At 44.6% G+C, this 17,562-nt stretch overlaps 1 protein-coding gene across 1 annotated transcript in view; it reads right to left on the bottom strand.

The window, feature by feature from the left end:
• LOC122794496 overlaps window positions 1-17,562 on the bottom strand; it is a 613,529-nt gene that overhangs the window by 341,774 nt on the left and 254,193 nt on the right. Inside the window, exon 6 of the mRNA XM_044062941.1 lies at window positions 12,554-12,643. Within this exon, the coding sequence (XP_043918876.1) occupies window positions 12,554-12,643 (90 nt within the window). The remainder of the gene's footprint in view (window positions 1-12,553; window positions 12,644-17,562) is intronic.

Below are 17,562 nucleotides of genomic sequence, written 5' to 3'. Positions count from 1 at the left end.
ACTCAATCCACCATGGCGCAGTGGTGCAGCGGTTAACATTGTTGCCGCACAGCAAGAGGTTCTTTGGTTTGATTCTCGGCTGGGGTGCCCTCTGTGCAGAGTCTGCATGTCCTCCCTGCATTCGTGTGGGTTTCCTCCAGGTGCTCTTGTTTCCTCCCACGTTACAAAGACATGCATCTGGAGCGTTTTTCCCCGGGCCTCCACTGAAAATCAGCTCGTTCCAAGTCAGAGTATGTCGGTAAACAAAATGTTAAATAAATTAAAATAAAAATAAATCACTTCTCATAAGTATTAGGCTCCCAATTGGTCCTTCCTGATCAAGTGAAAAATCAGTTCCCTTCCTTAATGTGATCAGTAAAAAAAACAGTTCCCTATACTAATCTGGTATGTCCAAGGGTCAGTTTCAGGGTTACTCTCCAGTCCAGCTGGTGAATCTGGGAATTTTGAGGCAATGTTACAATTGCCTTATGTACACAGACAACCCTCTCCTCCTTTCAACAAACTATAATACAAGTGAGAGATGCAGTTACACAGCCAAACTGGAGGTAGAGCTCTCTCAACCCAAGACTGGCATAGTCAGTCAGGAGGAAAAGGTAACCACCCGCACCACAAATCCAGTCTCACACAGACCTATTGCATCTGCATACCCAACACATAAACAGACAAAAACATACTCGGAGGCTCTAAATAAGAATCTGCCTAAACAGCAAAGACCTCCTAAGCAGATATCCAAGCAACAGCCACCCCTCAACAATACCCACAAATCACATATCTCACAAAATCAGTGTGCCTCACAGTCACAGCCCTTAAGGCCAAACAACACACCAAATACACTTGTTATAGGGGACTCTATTGTCCAGCACAATGACGTCCTGCTCACCAGACTGAACAAGGAGAAGGTCACTGTAAGCTGCCTGTCAGGTGCCAGGATCTGCCACATAACGCAAGCACTCAGGTCACTCCAAAGCAAGTTCAAGTATGACTCCGTCATTGTCCATGCTGGTGTGAATGACCTGAGATGTACCTCCCTGGACTACATGAAAAGAGACACAGAGGAGCTCTCTGATCATGTAGCCCAGGCTGGTATGACCCTGACCGTGAGTAGCATCTTGCCCTCACCAAGAATGATGCCACAGTATAAAGACAAAATGATCAGTTTCAACAATTGGCTAAAGTATTGGTGTCATTCAAAGGGGATCCAGTGTCTGTCAGCCTGGGATGACATGCTCGACAAGCCACGTTGCTTCGCTAGGGACAGCTTGCACCTGTCACCCTTAGGCTTTCGTATACTGGCCAAGGCTCTTGCCACCCCCATAGTGCCTTTTTTAGGCAAGGCTCAAAGGACAAACCCACCTCCATAGACAACCCAAGGATAAAAAAACTAAAGGTAATGCTACTCAATGCCAGAAGTCTAAACCTCAAGATGCACGCACTCAAGGCTCTCCTCAGTATGGAGAAAATTGATGTCTGTGCAGTAACAGAAACCTGGTTCAAGGATCCTGAGAGCACCCCAGCACTACCAGGTTATAACTCATACAATGCGTTTCAGCCCCAAAACTCAGACTGAAGCACAAAAGGAGGAGGAGTATCTATATTCACCAAAGATACCTACACCTCCAGGTTAGTGGCACTGCATGAAGCATCGGAAACCATCCATGTGCAACTAACAGCGGGCAAAACTGCCTTTCAGTTTGTAGCCTGCTATAGAACACCCTCCCTATTACAGGAACCCCACTTGGCATTCCTGAGAACACTGGAGAATATGAAGGTCTCTCCAAACACTATGTTATTGGGTGACTTCATCTACCCAAACATTGAGTGGGAAAACTACTCAAGCCCAAATGCCCTCGCCCAACGGTTCCTTGAATTTATAAACTCTAACGCGATGGAACAACTGGTCACCACTCCCAAAGGAGGGAACAACATATTGGACCTGGTCATTACCAACATGGGGACTGTATGTTTCACACCAGAGGTAAACCCCTATTTGGTAAGATCAGACCATAAACAAATTTCCCTGGACATCCATATCCCATCCCCACCCCCAGCCAAGGAAATCACGGTAAAGAATTTCTCAAAAGCCAACTTTTCACTTCTCAAGACTGAGGTGGAATCCTTCAAAGCCGCTGGGCCAGAGGATAATACAGCCCAATCCGCAGAATCCTTTACAAATGCATTCTATGAGCACCTGCAGGATTGCATGGATCGTGCTATCCCAAATAAAACCAAGACTCACTCCTCCAAAAACAGGAGACCTGTCTGGTGGACCCCGGCCATAAATAAGCTATACAACAGAAGGAGGAAGCTACTACATGACAGAGCAAAATCCCAAAAAGGGAAGGCATCTCTGATCAGTATTAGCAAGAAACTTTGATCCCTCATAAAATCATCAAAGGCCAGTTTCGAAAGAAAAATTGCCCTAGACACTAAAGATAATCACAAGGCCTTCTTTAGTTATGTCAGGAATATGGGTGGATATACTCTGAATTGTTGCATAACGGTACAAAATATACTGAACCTACAGACATAGCCAACATCCTGGCAGACAGATTCAGTGCAAACTTCTCCCCCCTTCCCCCCCAAAGGAGCAAATGCCTATCCCAACTGAATGTAACCTCACTGACATCACAGATGCACAGGTGAAAGCTGCCCTCTCCAAAGCAAAAAACACAGCATCTATGGGACCTGACGGTGTCCCATGCTGTGTCTTACACGCGCTCCAAGAAGAACTTAACCCTCACATTAAGTCATTGTTCAAACTTAGCCTTACTACAGGATATGTACCCAAAGAATGGCGTACAGCTACAGTGGTCCCACTCCACAAAGATGGTGCCACAATGGACCCCGGGAACTATCGCCCCATAAGCCTGACTAGTCTGGTCTGTAAAGCTATGGAGCGTATTATCATGGAACTCATAAACAAAGACATTGGGAGCCTCCAGACACTGGACCCTACCCAATTCAGCTTTGTTAAGGGCAGGTCTTGCCTCTTAAACCTAGTTGATTTCTTTGAAACAGTTACCAAAGCCATAGATGAGGACAAGGTAGTCCACACAGCCTACCTGGACCTTGCAAAAGTCTTCGACACAATACCCCACTCAAGCATCATAAATAAGCTTACCAGCTTAAATATCAACCCCTATATCACAAGATGGGTTGCAAACTGGCTCAGGGATAGAACCCACATGGTCAGAATCGCAAGTGCCGTGTCCGAATCCAAACCAGTTACAAGTGGCGTCCCACAGAGCTCAGTTCTGGGACCTCTCTTGTTCGGTATGTACTTCTCTGAGGTTCAGGCTAACATGGGGGGATTATGGCTGACAAAGTTCGCAGATGACTGTAAACTGGGGGCCATAATCGAATCTCCAGCCGACACAAGCATCCTCCAAAAGGGTCTCACAGAGATAGATGCTTGGTGCCAGAGCCATGGCCTCAAGCTAAATGCTAAAAAGTGCATAGTCATCCCCTTTGGGAAAAACAAGGTGCCCACAAATTACCACATAGGTGGTAATCCATTAAGTACGGAAGAAGTAATTAGAGATTTGGGGACCAACATAGGTAGTAATCTCTCCTTTGATAATCACGTTGCCAAAGTGGTTAGAAAGACCTTCTGTATAGCCCACCTTATCACGAAAGGGTTCGCATCTAGATCAAGAGAGGTCATTGTGCCCCTCTACTCATCACTCATCAGGCCCATAATTGAATACAATGCCCCTTTTGGGATGTACCTTACCCGACACCTGCAGCAACTGGAGAGACCCCAAAAGTACCTCACCAAGAGGATCATGGGCTACAAACAGATGTCCTATGCAGCACGACCAAAGAAACTCCAGCTCTACTCAGTTGCTTACCACCTACTCAGAGGTGATCTATGCCTGACGCACAAAGCCATGTCAAACCCAGAATTAATGGACATGCTCCACCTCAAAAAATCCAAGTCCCTTAGAGCTACACACTCCAGGGACTTAAACCTCAGCACAAAAATAAATAGGACATGCTGGAGGGACAGATTCATTTCCCAGAGGCTCCCCTCACTCTGGAATAGAATCCCAATTCATGTTAGACATAGCCCCTCGCTGACCCTCTTCAAGTGAAATCTGGACGCGTGGATAGGAAATCGCAAATTCACCCCTGGGATCTCTTCTATGTCCCTGCTAGACAGAGGCACAGTAAACTAATCTTAAAGGGTACCTTCTGTGACCTACTTTACAGAGGCACAGTAGGCTAATCTAATAGGGAGGCGGAAGCCAAATACACCCTGGCTAGGCTTATAAATGCCCTAGGGCAGATAGCCTAGTATCTACCTATGAACCTAAATGTAGCCAGCATGGAAAAGATTAATAGCTTCAAGTATCTGGGAGGGTAGATTGAAGAAAAAGAAGCCTGAATCAGACCTGTTGAAGCTAATTGGCACAGAGTGTCAGGGATAGTGTGTGACAGAAGAATATCAAAGAAACTAAAAAGTGTACAAAACAGTGGTGTGACCAGTACTACAGTATGGTACAGAAACATGGCATGGTATCTTTTAGGCATATGTCTAGTATACCACCACTGTGTGCCCCATTGCTCATGGGAAGGGGCCTGTAGCCAATATTCTCAAAGCTACACATACTTTGGTATACAGAGGGATGGCTACTCCATGTTTTCCTTGAGCGTAAATATGTAAGAAAGAAATCTCAACCAATAGCTCCTGTGTGGTGCCTCTGAACACATGGTAGCAGTTCATTACTTCTGTGTCATGGAGGGAATGGACGGTTAGATGTAGATGGATGACTCAATGACAGCATGTAGCATTGCGGCTACTGGGTGTTAGAACAGTCTCCTGCTTATCCACAACTATTTAAATGGTGGCTACCTGTAACATATTTTCACAGTCTCTCTCTCTCTCTCACTCTCTCTCTTGCTTAGAATGTCAGAATTTTACTGTAGACAGCAACTCTGGTGATCACAGTTTATTGCACAAAATATAAATTTCTGAATTGTGCTGCTGTATTGTTTACCTTCATTTGAATTTACCATGAACCTCATATAAATTCTGCTGCTCATTTCCATGATATGCTGATTTGCGTAAAATATTAGTCATGGCATTTTGCTGCCTAACTAGGTGGTGCTAAGTATTCTTCTGAAACTCCCCCAACCTGTGCGTCACTGGATTTCACCTACTGCAGTGTGGTGTTTGTTTCTGAATCCCAGGAATGAAGAAAATCAAAAAATAACATTGTCAAATGCAGGCAGTACTTTTATGATCACTAACAGCAATAGTAAATAACCTTGCAGAAGTATTACAACAAGCTGCATTTGAGTTCAGTGAAAGCATGAACAGTACAGCATACATACTAAATCAGAACAGTGCAGAGTAAAGTTAATAAACAAATGGCCCAGCTATGGCTAGTAGGAAAGGGCTTCTCCGACTACAGACATTTGAAATTAAGTTGATCACATAATCAGTTCTGTGCATCCATTTTAAAGTGCAGGCTTAAAGTCATTTCCAAAATGTAATAACACCTTGATATGCAGATTCGAGTGGGTATGTATTGTTTATACCTTTCATGTGTTGCAGTATACCATCATTTATATGTCTTCACAGTAGAAAGAGGGGATATTTTGCTTTGAGACATGACTGCATCCCTGTTTGTTTCCTTATTTATGACTGTACATTGCAATTATTGAAGTAACTATATTTTTCTGGCTGTCAGGTGAAGAATGCATTTCAGTGAAGAGTGCATTACAGAAGGTCCAGTAAAACACAACTCAGTGACTCTATTTTACCCTGACTGGTTCAGTCACTAAAAAAACTCTGATCAGGGTTGAGGCAGGAGACCACCACTAACACCCCTAAATGAATAAATTCTGTTGTGTGTTTCTAACACCATTAGGTCAGATAGATTTACTTGGGGATGGGGGGGGGGTGTTAACCAAGAATTTAACAAAATGGATTGGTGAGAAGTGATTTCAAAAATACAATCTGATGTTGTTAAACTTCGTTCATTCCTTACTGATGGGTTATTGGTTCCGTCTTCAGAACTGAGCCGGCCTCATACCGAGCTCGCATCAGCTAAAAACTCTCGAGCCAAGTCCTACCCAGAATGCTCTGTTCCCTGTTATCTCAGATCTCGTTTGCCACATTGCTGTACAACCATGTCAAGCCACTCTCTCTCAGCTAAGTGAATAAGTTTTCAAAAGTTTCTATATTGTTAGTGCTTAAAAAGTTTTCAGTCAGTTACTATCTCTATACTCCTACCCTATCGTAACTTTAAGACTCTCTCCCTATAGTTTTTCTACCCTTTTATTACCTTTTTCTTACCTTTGGGGTAATTCTTCATTACCATCATTGGTAATCCTTCTTTTCTCTCTTCTTACCCTTCTGGGTAGCCTTCTTAACTCCTTGGTACTGTCGTTCTTCTCCACATCATTATGTCGGACAAGAAAAGTAGGGTTGGTTTCAAACAATCTATGGAATGCGGCTGTAAGTTACCACTTTCTGATGGCCATGATTTATGTGTCTATTGCTTGAATGTTTCCCATCTTTCAGTGGATCCCCCATGTGGGATTTGTAGAAATTTTTCGACCAGGACTCTCAGTGAAAGAAAGAACAAGTTAATCCTGAAAGGCCTCCTTAAAACTCCTTTCTGTGAGGATATCTCTGTGTTGGAGGGCTCACCCCCTCCTGCTAAACCCTGTAAGAGCCATTCTTCGTCTTCCTCCTTGAGGTCGCTCACTTCATCTCCCTCTGGAGATCACAAAGAGTCGACTCATAAAAAGGTAAACATTTTGAGCCCGGCACTGCCTTCTGTGGCTGTTTCGGCCCCAGCCTCTGCACCTCCCCAGTTGATTCTTGCTCCAACTATGTCTTCTTTATCACCACCGGCACCAAAGTTCCCGGTGCAGACACTTATGGCACCGACATGTTCGATGCAGCCTTTACTGACACCATCTCTGCAGGTACAGTCTCATTCAGCACCATTGGTGCAAACTCCTTTGACCCCGAGTTTGATGATACTGCCCTCTACTGTGCAGACACCTTCGGCACCGACATGCTCTTCAGTGCAGTCTTTTTCGGCACTGTCATTACCGGTGCAGACACCTTCCTCGACGGCACCGTACTCATTGGTGCAGACATGTGCCACACCGCCCTTTAAGGTGCAGACACCTTTGACTTCTATGGTGCTGCCTTTGTCGGCAGATAACCTTGACACCATTCTCCCCGGTGCAGGCACCCTCGGTTCTGGGCTCTGCACCACATGAACTAGCAAGGACTAAGTATTCTCCTTTGGATCCATTTGTTGGAAGCCAATATAGCCCTTTTCTAGAAAGGCCAGAATCACCTTCAAGTTTCTCTATGAGGTCAATCAGGAGCCTCTCAGAACAAGATGTATTGTGGCTTGTCGACCAGTTGCTTGTGGCCAGAGGTCTCTCTCAACTGCCTAAAGCTACGGTCCCTCTTCCAGGTGACCGTATTTCTCTACAGACTCCAATGTACACTTCTCCTTCGACTTCCATGGAAGCATTGAAGCCCCTTCCTCCGACAGCTGCTTCCCTTCCTCTGACCCCAATAGTGTACCTCACTTTGGAGCTGGAGTCATCCTTGTGACCCTTGGTGCACTGGGCGTTGGGCTTTTTTCAGGCTAGTGGCTGTGCCATGGGGGAGGGCATTTTTGGTTCCATGCCAATTTATTTCTATGGCACCCTCCAGGAATCCTCCTTCCCTCATGTTCCACAGTCCTCTTGAGACTCCTGGTCTGGGGGTCAGCTCATTGGAGCAAGGGTGTGACCTCGGTTCTGAGGTTGTCATGCTCGGTTCCAGGCTCCCATCCATCTTTGGGTGGTCCGGTCTTCCAGGCCATGGAGAGGGCTCTTGCCTCCGCTGGCAAACCCCCCATGTCGGAGTCCCCCCCTCGTGTCACAGCTGTTGCAAGCCACAACCACCGAACACTGGACACAAGGGCCTCAGCTTTCTCCCCCTCAGAGACCCCTCCTTGTTATCTTCCCCAGAGCTCCCCACTGAGGAAGTCCCTCACAAGGTTTCATGCAAGAGGAAGCACATGGACTCCACTGAGGAGTCTTTGACCGAAGATACGGACTTTGATGATTGGAAAGGTTCCCATGGTCACCCTCTGATGAGGTGTCCTTTGGTGACATTCTCAAGATTCTAAGGTAGAGGGGGTTGCTGGAAGTCCTCCAACCTTTCCTCAGAGGAATCTGTATTCCTGCAGGACTTTCGTGCCTGGCCCTCTACCTCCTGGGTTACTGCGCCGGCTGATGAGCTTGTCCAGCTCATCATCCAGCATGCATGGAAGGCTCCTGACACCCTGGAAGCTATACCGCAGAGGCCTGACAAGATTTTATATACCCCAGCTGTGCATCCCCAGTGGTCAAAAGGTCTTCCAGTAAATGCCATGGTGGTGGCAGCTGCAACCAAAAAAGACTTGGCAGAAGAGAGCCAGACAGTCCATCTGCCCAAGAAGGAGTCCTGGATGATAGACAGACATGGGAAGCATGTGCTTGCTTCATCAACCTTCGCCGTAAGGTCCTTGAACTACTTGGCACACTTTTCAAGGCTCCAGAGGGACCTTATCAACCAACTCTCTGAAACCTTTGCAGGAGCTCTTTCTGATGAGGTCTGTGACAATGTAGCTTCTCAGATAGTGACCCTAGAAGCCATATCCAATTCTTCTATGTGCCTTATTTCACACACAATGGAAGGAGCGGCTAGAGTGGCAGACACAGGTATAGTCATGAGACGACATGCCTGGATGTACCTTTCTCACTTTGCGGACTCCTTTAAGGCTTCCTTTATGAACACCCCCATCGAGGCTGCTTCTTTGTTTGGCCCTAAGGTTAAAGATACGCTGGCAAGGTGTGAACAAGATGGCAAGACCTCTCTGCTGTTGGTGTCTGACACTCCTCTCCTCGACACTCCACTCCTCAATGATTCTACTCCAGAAATCAGAGGAGCGGGAAGATGTGGCACAGAAAATCACAGGGCTCTTCCGTGACACACATGCTGAGTTCTCCCCTAGAGGCAGAGTGGGGAAACTCCAATGGAAGACATCTCTTTCAGGGCAGGGAAGGTCCACAAAACTGGGGTTCCATAGATTCTTTCTCTGAGCAACCCTACCAGCGCTTCTGAAGTGTTGCCTGACTGCTCACCTATGGAAGAGGTTGGGGTCATTTTTCCTTGTACCCCACTGCCTGGCAAAACATAACCACTGATTCCTGGATACAACATATAATATCCAGAGGCTATTGCATCCCTTTCCATCTCTGTCCCACCTCATCCAGAGACTTACCTGATGTCCCACCCAGTCAAAGGGAAGCAGCAGCATATGAAATCTGAAAGCTGTTACAAAAAAAAGAGTCATCCAAATGGTTCCCCAAGACCAGATAGAATCCAGTTTTTACTCAAGGTTCTTTTTAGTGCCAAAAAAGACAGGGGACAGGAGACCGATTCTGGATCTCAGCACACTGATGAGAAATTCCGGATGGTCATGGTTCAGTCTATACTTCCTCTTCTGGAAGAAGATGTTTGGATGTATTTTGTAGATCTTCAGGATGCGTATTACCATATAAAAATGGACAAGCACTCAAGAAGATACCTCTGCTTTCACATAGGAGCCAGCCACTACCAATTTTGAGCACTGCCCATCGGTCTCTCTACAGCCCCCAGAGTGTTCACCAAATGCATAGCAGTGATCATCGCTCACCTGCGACTTCAAGGATTCCAGGCATTTCCATACCTAGATGACTGGCTACTCACCGCCCCCACCAAGCGTCTACTGTAAGAAGCCCTAGACTACACTCTTCTCACAGCACAATACCTGGGAATCACTATAAACTGGGAGAAGTCCAACACGTCCCCAGCACAGTCTTTAGAATTCATCGGGGTTCTGTTGGACACAAGGAATTGCACAGCATCTCATCTGGATCACAGACTTCAAATAATAAGACAACAGGTTCAGCAGCTACTCTGTCACCACAAATCATCTGTTTGGTCCATAATCCAACTCTTGGGGTCAATGGCAGCCTCGATCACCATTGCTCCTCTGGCCAGATTCCACATGAGACTTCTCCAGTGGTTACTTCTCTCTCAGTGGTACCCTCTACAACATCCTTTGTCTTTTCAGATAAGTGTAACTCAGAGATACAAGCAAGATTTCTCTGGTGGACGTCTCGAAATCCCCAACAATGGTCTCACCACTTCAGCCCCTATCAGCCAAAGGCCACAGTGACCATGGACACCTCCCTGATAGGGTGGGGTGGGGCTCTGTCTGGGAAACTCGGTCCAAGGCACCTGGTCGGAGATAGAGGCCCATTTGCATATCAATGTCCTGGAACTGAGGGCAGTGCTATTAGCATTGGAAGCATTCCACTCCATCCTTATGTCAGGTACTATTGCAGTCCAATCAGACAACATGTCAGTGGTCTGGTACATCAACAAGCAAGCGAACACCAGAACCTATCCGTTTTGCCGAGAGGACTTGAGAATATGGCAATGGGCAATAACCTCCAATCGCTTTCTAATTACAATGCATATTCCCGGGAGCTCCAATGTGATTGCGGACAGATTGAGCAGGTGCATTCTACAACCTCATGAGTGGTCACTCAACCCTGTGATAGCAGCAAGAATTTTCAACCACTGGGGCCAACCTTGCTGTGATGTATTTGCCTTCCCAACCAACTACAAGTGCATCAACTACTTTGCCCTTATCCCCCCTCAGGGACAGTCACTGAGAGACACTCTAGTACATGCTTCGCCCTCTGGTCTGCTTTATGCTTATCCTCCTCTTCCCCTCATCTTTCAATTTCTGAAGAAAGCACGGCATTTGAAGATTGCTCCTTACTGGCCTCGACAAGTTTGGTTCCCCTTCCTCTGGCCTCACCTGCTAGATTGACCATGGATCCTTAATCCATCCCCAGCATTGATCTCCCATGCACAGGGTCTGACTTACCCCAATCTAACAAGCTTGAAGCTGACAGCTTGCTTTTCCACTTTCTATGATTGCCAGGCAGGATAACCTCTCTTCCCCAGTGCGCAATATTCTTATCGCATCTCATAAATCGTCCACCAGACTAATCTATCTTAGCAAATGGAAAAGGTTTTCATTATGGGCAGCGAATAAACAATTGGACCCCTTCTCAGCCCCATATTTGGTAGTTTTAGATTACTTATCGCATCTTTTCAAGTCTGGGGTGTCAGCCTCTACTATTCGTGTTCATTTAGCTGCCATTTCTAATTTCCACATTGGCTTTCAGGATTCTTCACTCATGTCCCATAGACTCTGTAAGACTTTCTTGAAGGGTGTTTTTCACCTAAAACCTCCCTTTAGAGAACCAGTACAACCTTGGGGTTTGGCCTTGGTTCTACAAGCCCTAACAGCTCCCCCCTTTGAACCTGTGTCTTCATGTGATTTAAAGTACCTCTCTTGGAAAACTTTGTTTCTGGTTGCAATCACATCGGCCAAATGTTTGTCAGAACTTCAAGCCTTGTGCAGCAAATGTCCCTACCTATTTTTCCATAGGGATAGATATCACTGAGAAACAAATTCTTCCTTTTTACTGAAAGTGGTGTCAGAGTGGTCTATCAACCAGTCTATTGACCTCCCAGTATTTTTTCCTAATCATTCTAACAAGGGAGAGTATTGCCTGCATTCCCTGGACGTTCACAGGAAAATACAATTTTATCTGGACAGAACAAAATCTACCTGTAAATCAGACCAACTATTTCTGGCCTTTTCTGGACCAAGGCTAGACCATCTGGTCTCAGAAGTTACATTGGTGCCATGGTTGAGAATTTGCCTTACCTTTGTCTACAACAAGAGCAACATCCCCTTGCTTCACAGGGTGAAAGCACATTCTACAAGGTCTGTGGCAACTTCAGCAGCTTTCCATGCTAGGGCTTCCCTCAGTGATACTTGTTCAGCTGCGACTTGGGCCAAACCCCATACTTTTATCCTTCATTACAAATTAGATTTGGCCTCCAGAGGTAGACTTTCTTTTGGTTCCATGGTGCTCAGGAATTTCCTTCCATGAGGGCCACCCAGGGATACAGGTAGCTGGGGACTCCGTCTCAACAGTAAGGAATGAACGAAGATTAACAACATCAGATAAAGAAGTTATGTCTTACCATAATGTTCCATCTGTGTTGCTGATCTTTGTTCATTCATTACTCCCCACCCTTCATCCCCTTCCTGAGTTCCTGGTTGATCTCATATACTCCTTTTTTTCCTTTATTGTAAGTGTGTTATGACCAGAGGTAGCCTCTACTTCTGTTTGTCAACTTGCAAACTTGATCTGAGGTAACAGGGAGCAGAGCATTCTGGGTAGGACCCAAGCTCAATAGTTTTTGGCTGATGCGAGCTTGGCATTAGGCCAGCTCGGTTCCAAGGACGGAACCAGTAACCCATCAGTAATGAATGAACGAAGATCAACAACACAGATGGAACATTATGGTAAGACATAACTTCTTTTTTCAGACATCTGGCATGCTTCTCTTAACTTTTAACAGTTACTAAAATCAAATCTAGACATGTAAACAAATGTTATATGTTGGTACCTGTCATGTGAAAGCAATCATTTTCCTGTTCTTCAATGCGAGAAAGCCTTCGACTTTTGAAACTTTCAGACTCCCTCGGCATACTGGTTTCTGTTAAGGCACAATGGTTGTCCTGGATTAGAGCTGTGTTTCTGTATTCTGTTTAGTTTTAGTTTGCTGACATCCATTATCTGACAAAACAGACTATATATCTTAATATTTCTTCTACAAATTATTTCAACAATTTCCTGCTAACCAGTTCCCTGCTGTCTTTTATGAAGCCATTTACGTTATATTCATAGCAGTGTGTGTTCTGATTTAGTGTCTCTTTAGTTCCTTGATTCATAAGTTCATAGGTATTTACTAGGCTAAAGACGACAAGGGCCTTTTTAAGCCTAGCCATGCATCCAAAATCTCTGACAAGTTCTGGTACCATTGATAAGTGTAAACAGGGGCTTGGGAGATGAAACATTTACAGGTTGCCTCTGTCCCTTAGAGAAATAGGTGTCAAACCAGAGATGAATTTCCTGTTCCTCATGCAGTTGTCCATGTTACACTTGAACTGGTTAGGGAGAAACTCAGCTTCACATGGATGGGGTGCCTGTTACAGAGAAGGGGTAGTCTCTGGGATACATACCTCTCTGTCTAGCAGGTCTTATTTATATCACAGTCAAGGGTTAAGTCTTTAGAATGTGTAATTCTGGTGCTGTATGTTTTGTGGATATGCAGGAGGTCCATCAGAGTGGGTTCTGACAATGAACTGTATGCCAGGCATAGATCTTACCTCAACAGCCTGTAGGACAGAGAATACAGGGATAGGGCGTTGAGGCGGTCTGCACAGGACATCTTACTTACACCCTGTATTCTTTTAGTGAGGAACTTCTGTGTACATTCCAATTGTTGGATATGCCTGGTTAGGTACATACCAAAGGAGTCATTGTACTCAATGACAGGTCTGATGAATGCCAAATACAGTAGAACAATGATTTCCTCGGGCCTAGATGCCACACCTTTGTTTATAAGTTGCACAACATAGTATTATTTACTCACTGCTGTAGAACACATGATGGTCAAAGACTAAATTAGTGTCTGTGTGTGTTGCTAATTCTCTGACTACTGGGTTAACCTTAAGGGGTGTGTTGTCAGTATGATAGTTACCATGGGTGGATGACTTCCTGAAAGACAATATTATGCATGTCTTGGCATTTAGTTTTAGCCCATGGCTCTGACACCAGTTGTTTGTCTGTGTCAGCCCTTCCTTGAGAACAATTGCGTCAGTGTGGGATTCAAGGACAGGTCCTTATTTGCAATCATCTGCAAATTTAGTTAGACAGAGACCATGGACATTGTCCTTGACTTCAGAGAAATAAATGCCAAAAAAGAGTGGTCCAAGGACCAGTACTTGAGGGACTCCACTTGTGACTGGTCTCTTTGTAGAGGTGGACTCCCCTGTTCTAACATCCTGGGTCCTGTCTGTGAGCCAGTTGGCTATCCACCGGGTAACATATGGGTTTGTAACTAACCTCTTGAGTTTGTCAGCAATGCCTGAGTGGGGTATTGTGTCAAATTCCTTGGCCGGGTCAAGGTAGGTAGTGTGCACCATTTTGTCTTCATCCATTACTTTGGTGACCATCTCAAAGAAGTCCACCATGTTGATTAGGCATGACCTGCCCTTGACAAAACCATCCTGGGTTGGGTTCAGTGTCTGGAGGTTTACTATATCATTATTGATCATTTCTATGATAATTCTTTCTGTGGATTTGCATATAAGACTAGTGAAACTTATGGGTCTGTAGTTTCCAGGGTCTGTAGATGACCCACCTTTGTGCAAAGGGATGACTGCTGCTGTTTGTCTACAGTTAAATAGCAATTCCACAGGTCCTGATAGGTCATATTTCATGCTATTTAAAAGGCATCCTGGGATATTGTCTGGGCCCATTGATGCAGTCCTTGGGCTTAGAGAGAGCATTAAGGACCTGGTCCCTAGTGATAGCAGGGGGTGTTATATTTGATGGTACTTCCTAAGCGAAGGTTAAGGGGTAGAGAGGGGTAAAATTGGAGCTGAATTTATCATCCAGTAGGTTTGCTATATTGTCTGGCTCAGTGTAGGTAGCTCCATTTACAATGAGCTCTGCACACAATCGTGTATTGTCTTTGAGGTTGTGGACATAGCTAAAGAATGCTGTGTGGTTGTCCTTGGCCTGGAAGACCAAACTTACCTCAAATATGGCTTTGGTAGACTTTATTTGTCCTCTGAGTTGTTTGTTTAGTTTGATGAGAGTGCATTTATCCTGCTGGGTGCTGCACTTCCTAATTTTTGCCATGATTTTCTTCCTTCTGTTATACAGCTTACTGATGCTGTGATTCCACCAGGATGGCTTGTCTTTTGAGTTAGTTCTGTAATTCTTCCTGGTGGGTACAGCTGCTTCTATGCAGCTATTAACATGATTGTATAGGATTTCTGTGAACAGTTCTGCATAGGCAATAGTGTTCTCAGGGTTGATGGGGGCTTGAAATTTTGACAGGTTATCCCTTAAAGTTGGCCTTAGAGTAGTTCCTGAATATTCCAGGTTTAACTTGGGGTCCAGGTTTTATTTTTATTTCAAAGGAGACTATTTTGTGGTCTGACCTTTCCCAGGGAAGACATTACAGTAGGGGGTGTTTAGTGAGGAACTGATCCAGCATGGTTGTACCGCTGGTTGGTCTATTGACAGTCTGGCCCAGGGAGTTTGTGTTTACAAAATCCAGGAATCTCTGTGCCTCTACATTTGGTGTCATATAGGATTCTCAGTTAATAGTGGAGTAATTAAAATCGCCCATGAATATGGTATTGGGTTGGATGGTGAGAGTTTCCAATAAGTTTAAATACATGGATTGGGTTTCCTGGGTCATAGAGGGGGACCTGTAGTTTGCAAGGAAGTGGTATTGGATTTTGCCTGTGGTGATTTGAGCATGGAGCAGCTCAAGTGCATTATCCTGTTTGACAAGCCTTGAGGTATATTTATTTTTTTATGTAAATCGAGACACCTCCACCTTTAGTCCCTGTCTGTGTAGTAGCTGGTCTAAATGTGTGGAAGGCATTATAACTTTGCGCTGTCGGTGTGCTCTCCGCAGCTTTAAACCATGTCTCAGTGACCGCACAGATGTCAACATACTCTATGGTAAAGAGAGCTTCTACAGAGTGAAGTTTTTTTTTTAGACTCCTAGCATTGTGGCAGTAATACCTTTAGATTTTCTTGGTTTTGATTTGCTATATTGGAAGAATGTTCAGTTTGGCATTGCCTAAAAAAGGCACTATGGGGGAATACAGTGTTTTAGTTAATATTCAAAATCTTAGAGAGGTGCTGACCATCCCTGGCAAAGCAGCATGGTCTGTTGACTGTCTCCTTCCATGCTGACAAATATTGCATTCCCTTAGAATGATGACACCAGAAACTAAGCCATTTGTTAAAATCAGTCATCTTTTGTTCATATTGTGGCATCATCCTTGCTCAAAGTTAGGCTCATACCAGAGTGGGGCACATATTCCAAGAGCTCCATGATGTCTCTCTTTATATAGTCTTGGGAGGTACATGATAGTCTCAGGTAATTTGCACCCACATGGTCTATGACTGAGTCATACTGGTATTTGTGATCCAGTGACCTGAGTGCATGCATAATGTGGTGGATCCTAGCCCCAGATAAGCAACTGATCATGACTTTCTCCTTACTCAACCTGGTGAGAGGGACATCAGTGTGTCTCACGATGGAGTCTCCAATGACCACAGTGTTGGATTGTGTGGTGGCTTGCCTTATGGGCTTAGAGGTATAGGCTCCATGAGACATGGCTGTATGAGTTGAAGTGGGTGTTATTTTGAAAGAGTGCATTCAGGGCTGCTGAGGGTATTTGATGTAGTCTTCTAGTAGTCTTCTTTCGGCTTTTCCCAGTTAGGGGTCGCCACAGCGGAACTCTGGTCCGCTAATGATTGGTAGTTGATTTTTAAGTGCCGAGTTACCAGCCCTGACACACAACCTTCAACGAAGGTACGCCCATTCACGCATGTCTCCACACAGAAGACGCTCTAGCTGAGAATCGAAACGGACAGTGTCTTACTGTGAGGCGACAATGCTACCACAGCACCACCACCGCGGATCTGCTGAAAATACTACTACTGGTATTATACAGATGCCCCCCCCCACCCACCCTAACTATATATTCTAACTCCAGGGTTGCACTTCAGTGGGGAAGGGGGCATATTCCATTTTCTTGCTAATAATACTTGTCAGTCAAATGAAGTGTCAGGCAAATGAAATTTCAGTCAAATGGGGTCAGGCAAATGAGTGTCAGGCAAATGAAAGTTAGGTCAAAAGAAGTAGACCCATAAATATATATATATGTATATTTTTATATGTATAGATATATACATATGAGTGTGCATGTGTGTGTGTGTGTGTGTGTGTGTGTGTGTGTGTGTGTGTGTGTGTGTGTGTGTGTGTGTGTGTGTGTGTGTGTGCGCATGAGCATTAATCCAAACACTGGACTTAGGAAAGGTGGTAAAATAAAAACAGTATACGGAGTATAAATATTAAAATACAGCAACATGTTTCCTGCATAGTCTTACAAGAAAGAAAACAGGCCAACCTAGATCTATAGTACAAGCCCACAGAAAATATCTCATAGACTATTATGGAAATAAGCCTTACAGGCAACATAATAGCACATGTAACAACAACAATCAAGGTAACAACAAACAAATCAATACCAGCACCTGTTGTAAAGCACTACCTCAGTGTTTAGTTGTCTCATTTCTAATATTTTCACCATTCATTAACTCTCTCCCAGACCACAATCAGAAAACAGCGTGAAACAAAAATAAATAAATACAGTATTAGCATGGCTATGACACAATAACCTCACTAAGATCTCCACAGAACTGGATGATACATTCTAAGCTTCCTTAGAAACTACACTTCACCAGACATACCATTGCAGCTGGCTGGTTCAGTCCCCAAACTTTCAATTTCACATTACCAATACCAAATTTAAATTA

Source organism: Protopterus annectens, chromosome 2.part1 (assembly GCF_019279795.1).
Source record: "Protopterus annectens isolate FY-2018-M chromosome 2.part1, PAN1.0, whole genome shotgun sequence".
Classification (NCBI taxonomy): domain Eukaryota; kingdom Metazoa; phylum Chordata; order Ceratodontiformes; family Protopteridae; genus Protopterus; species Protopterus annectens.
The sequence above is the reverse complement of the archived record's forward strand: the minus strand, read 5'-3'. Positions and strand labels throughout refer to the sequence as shown.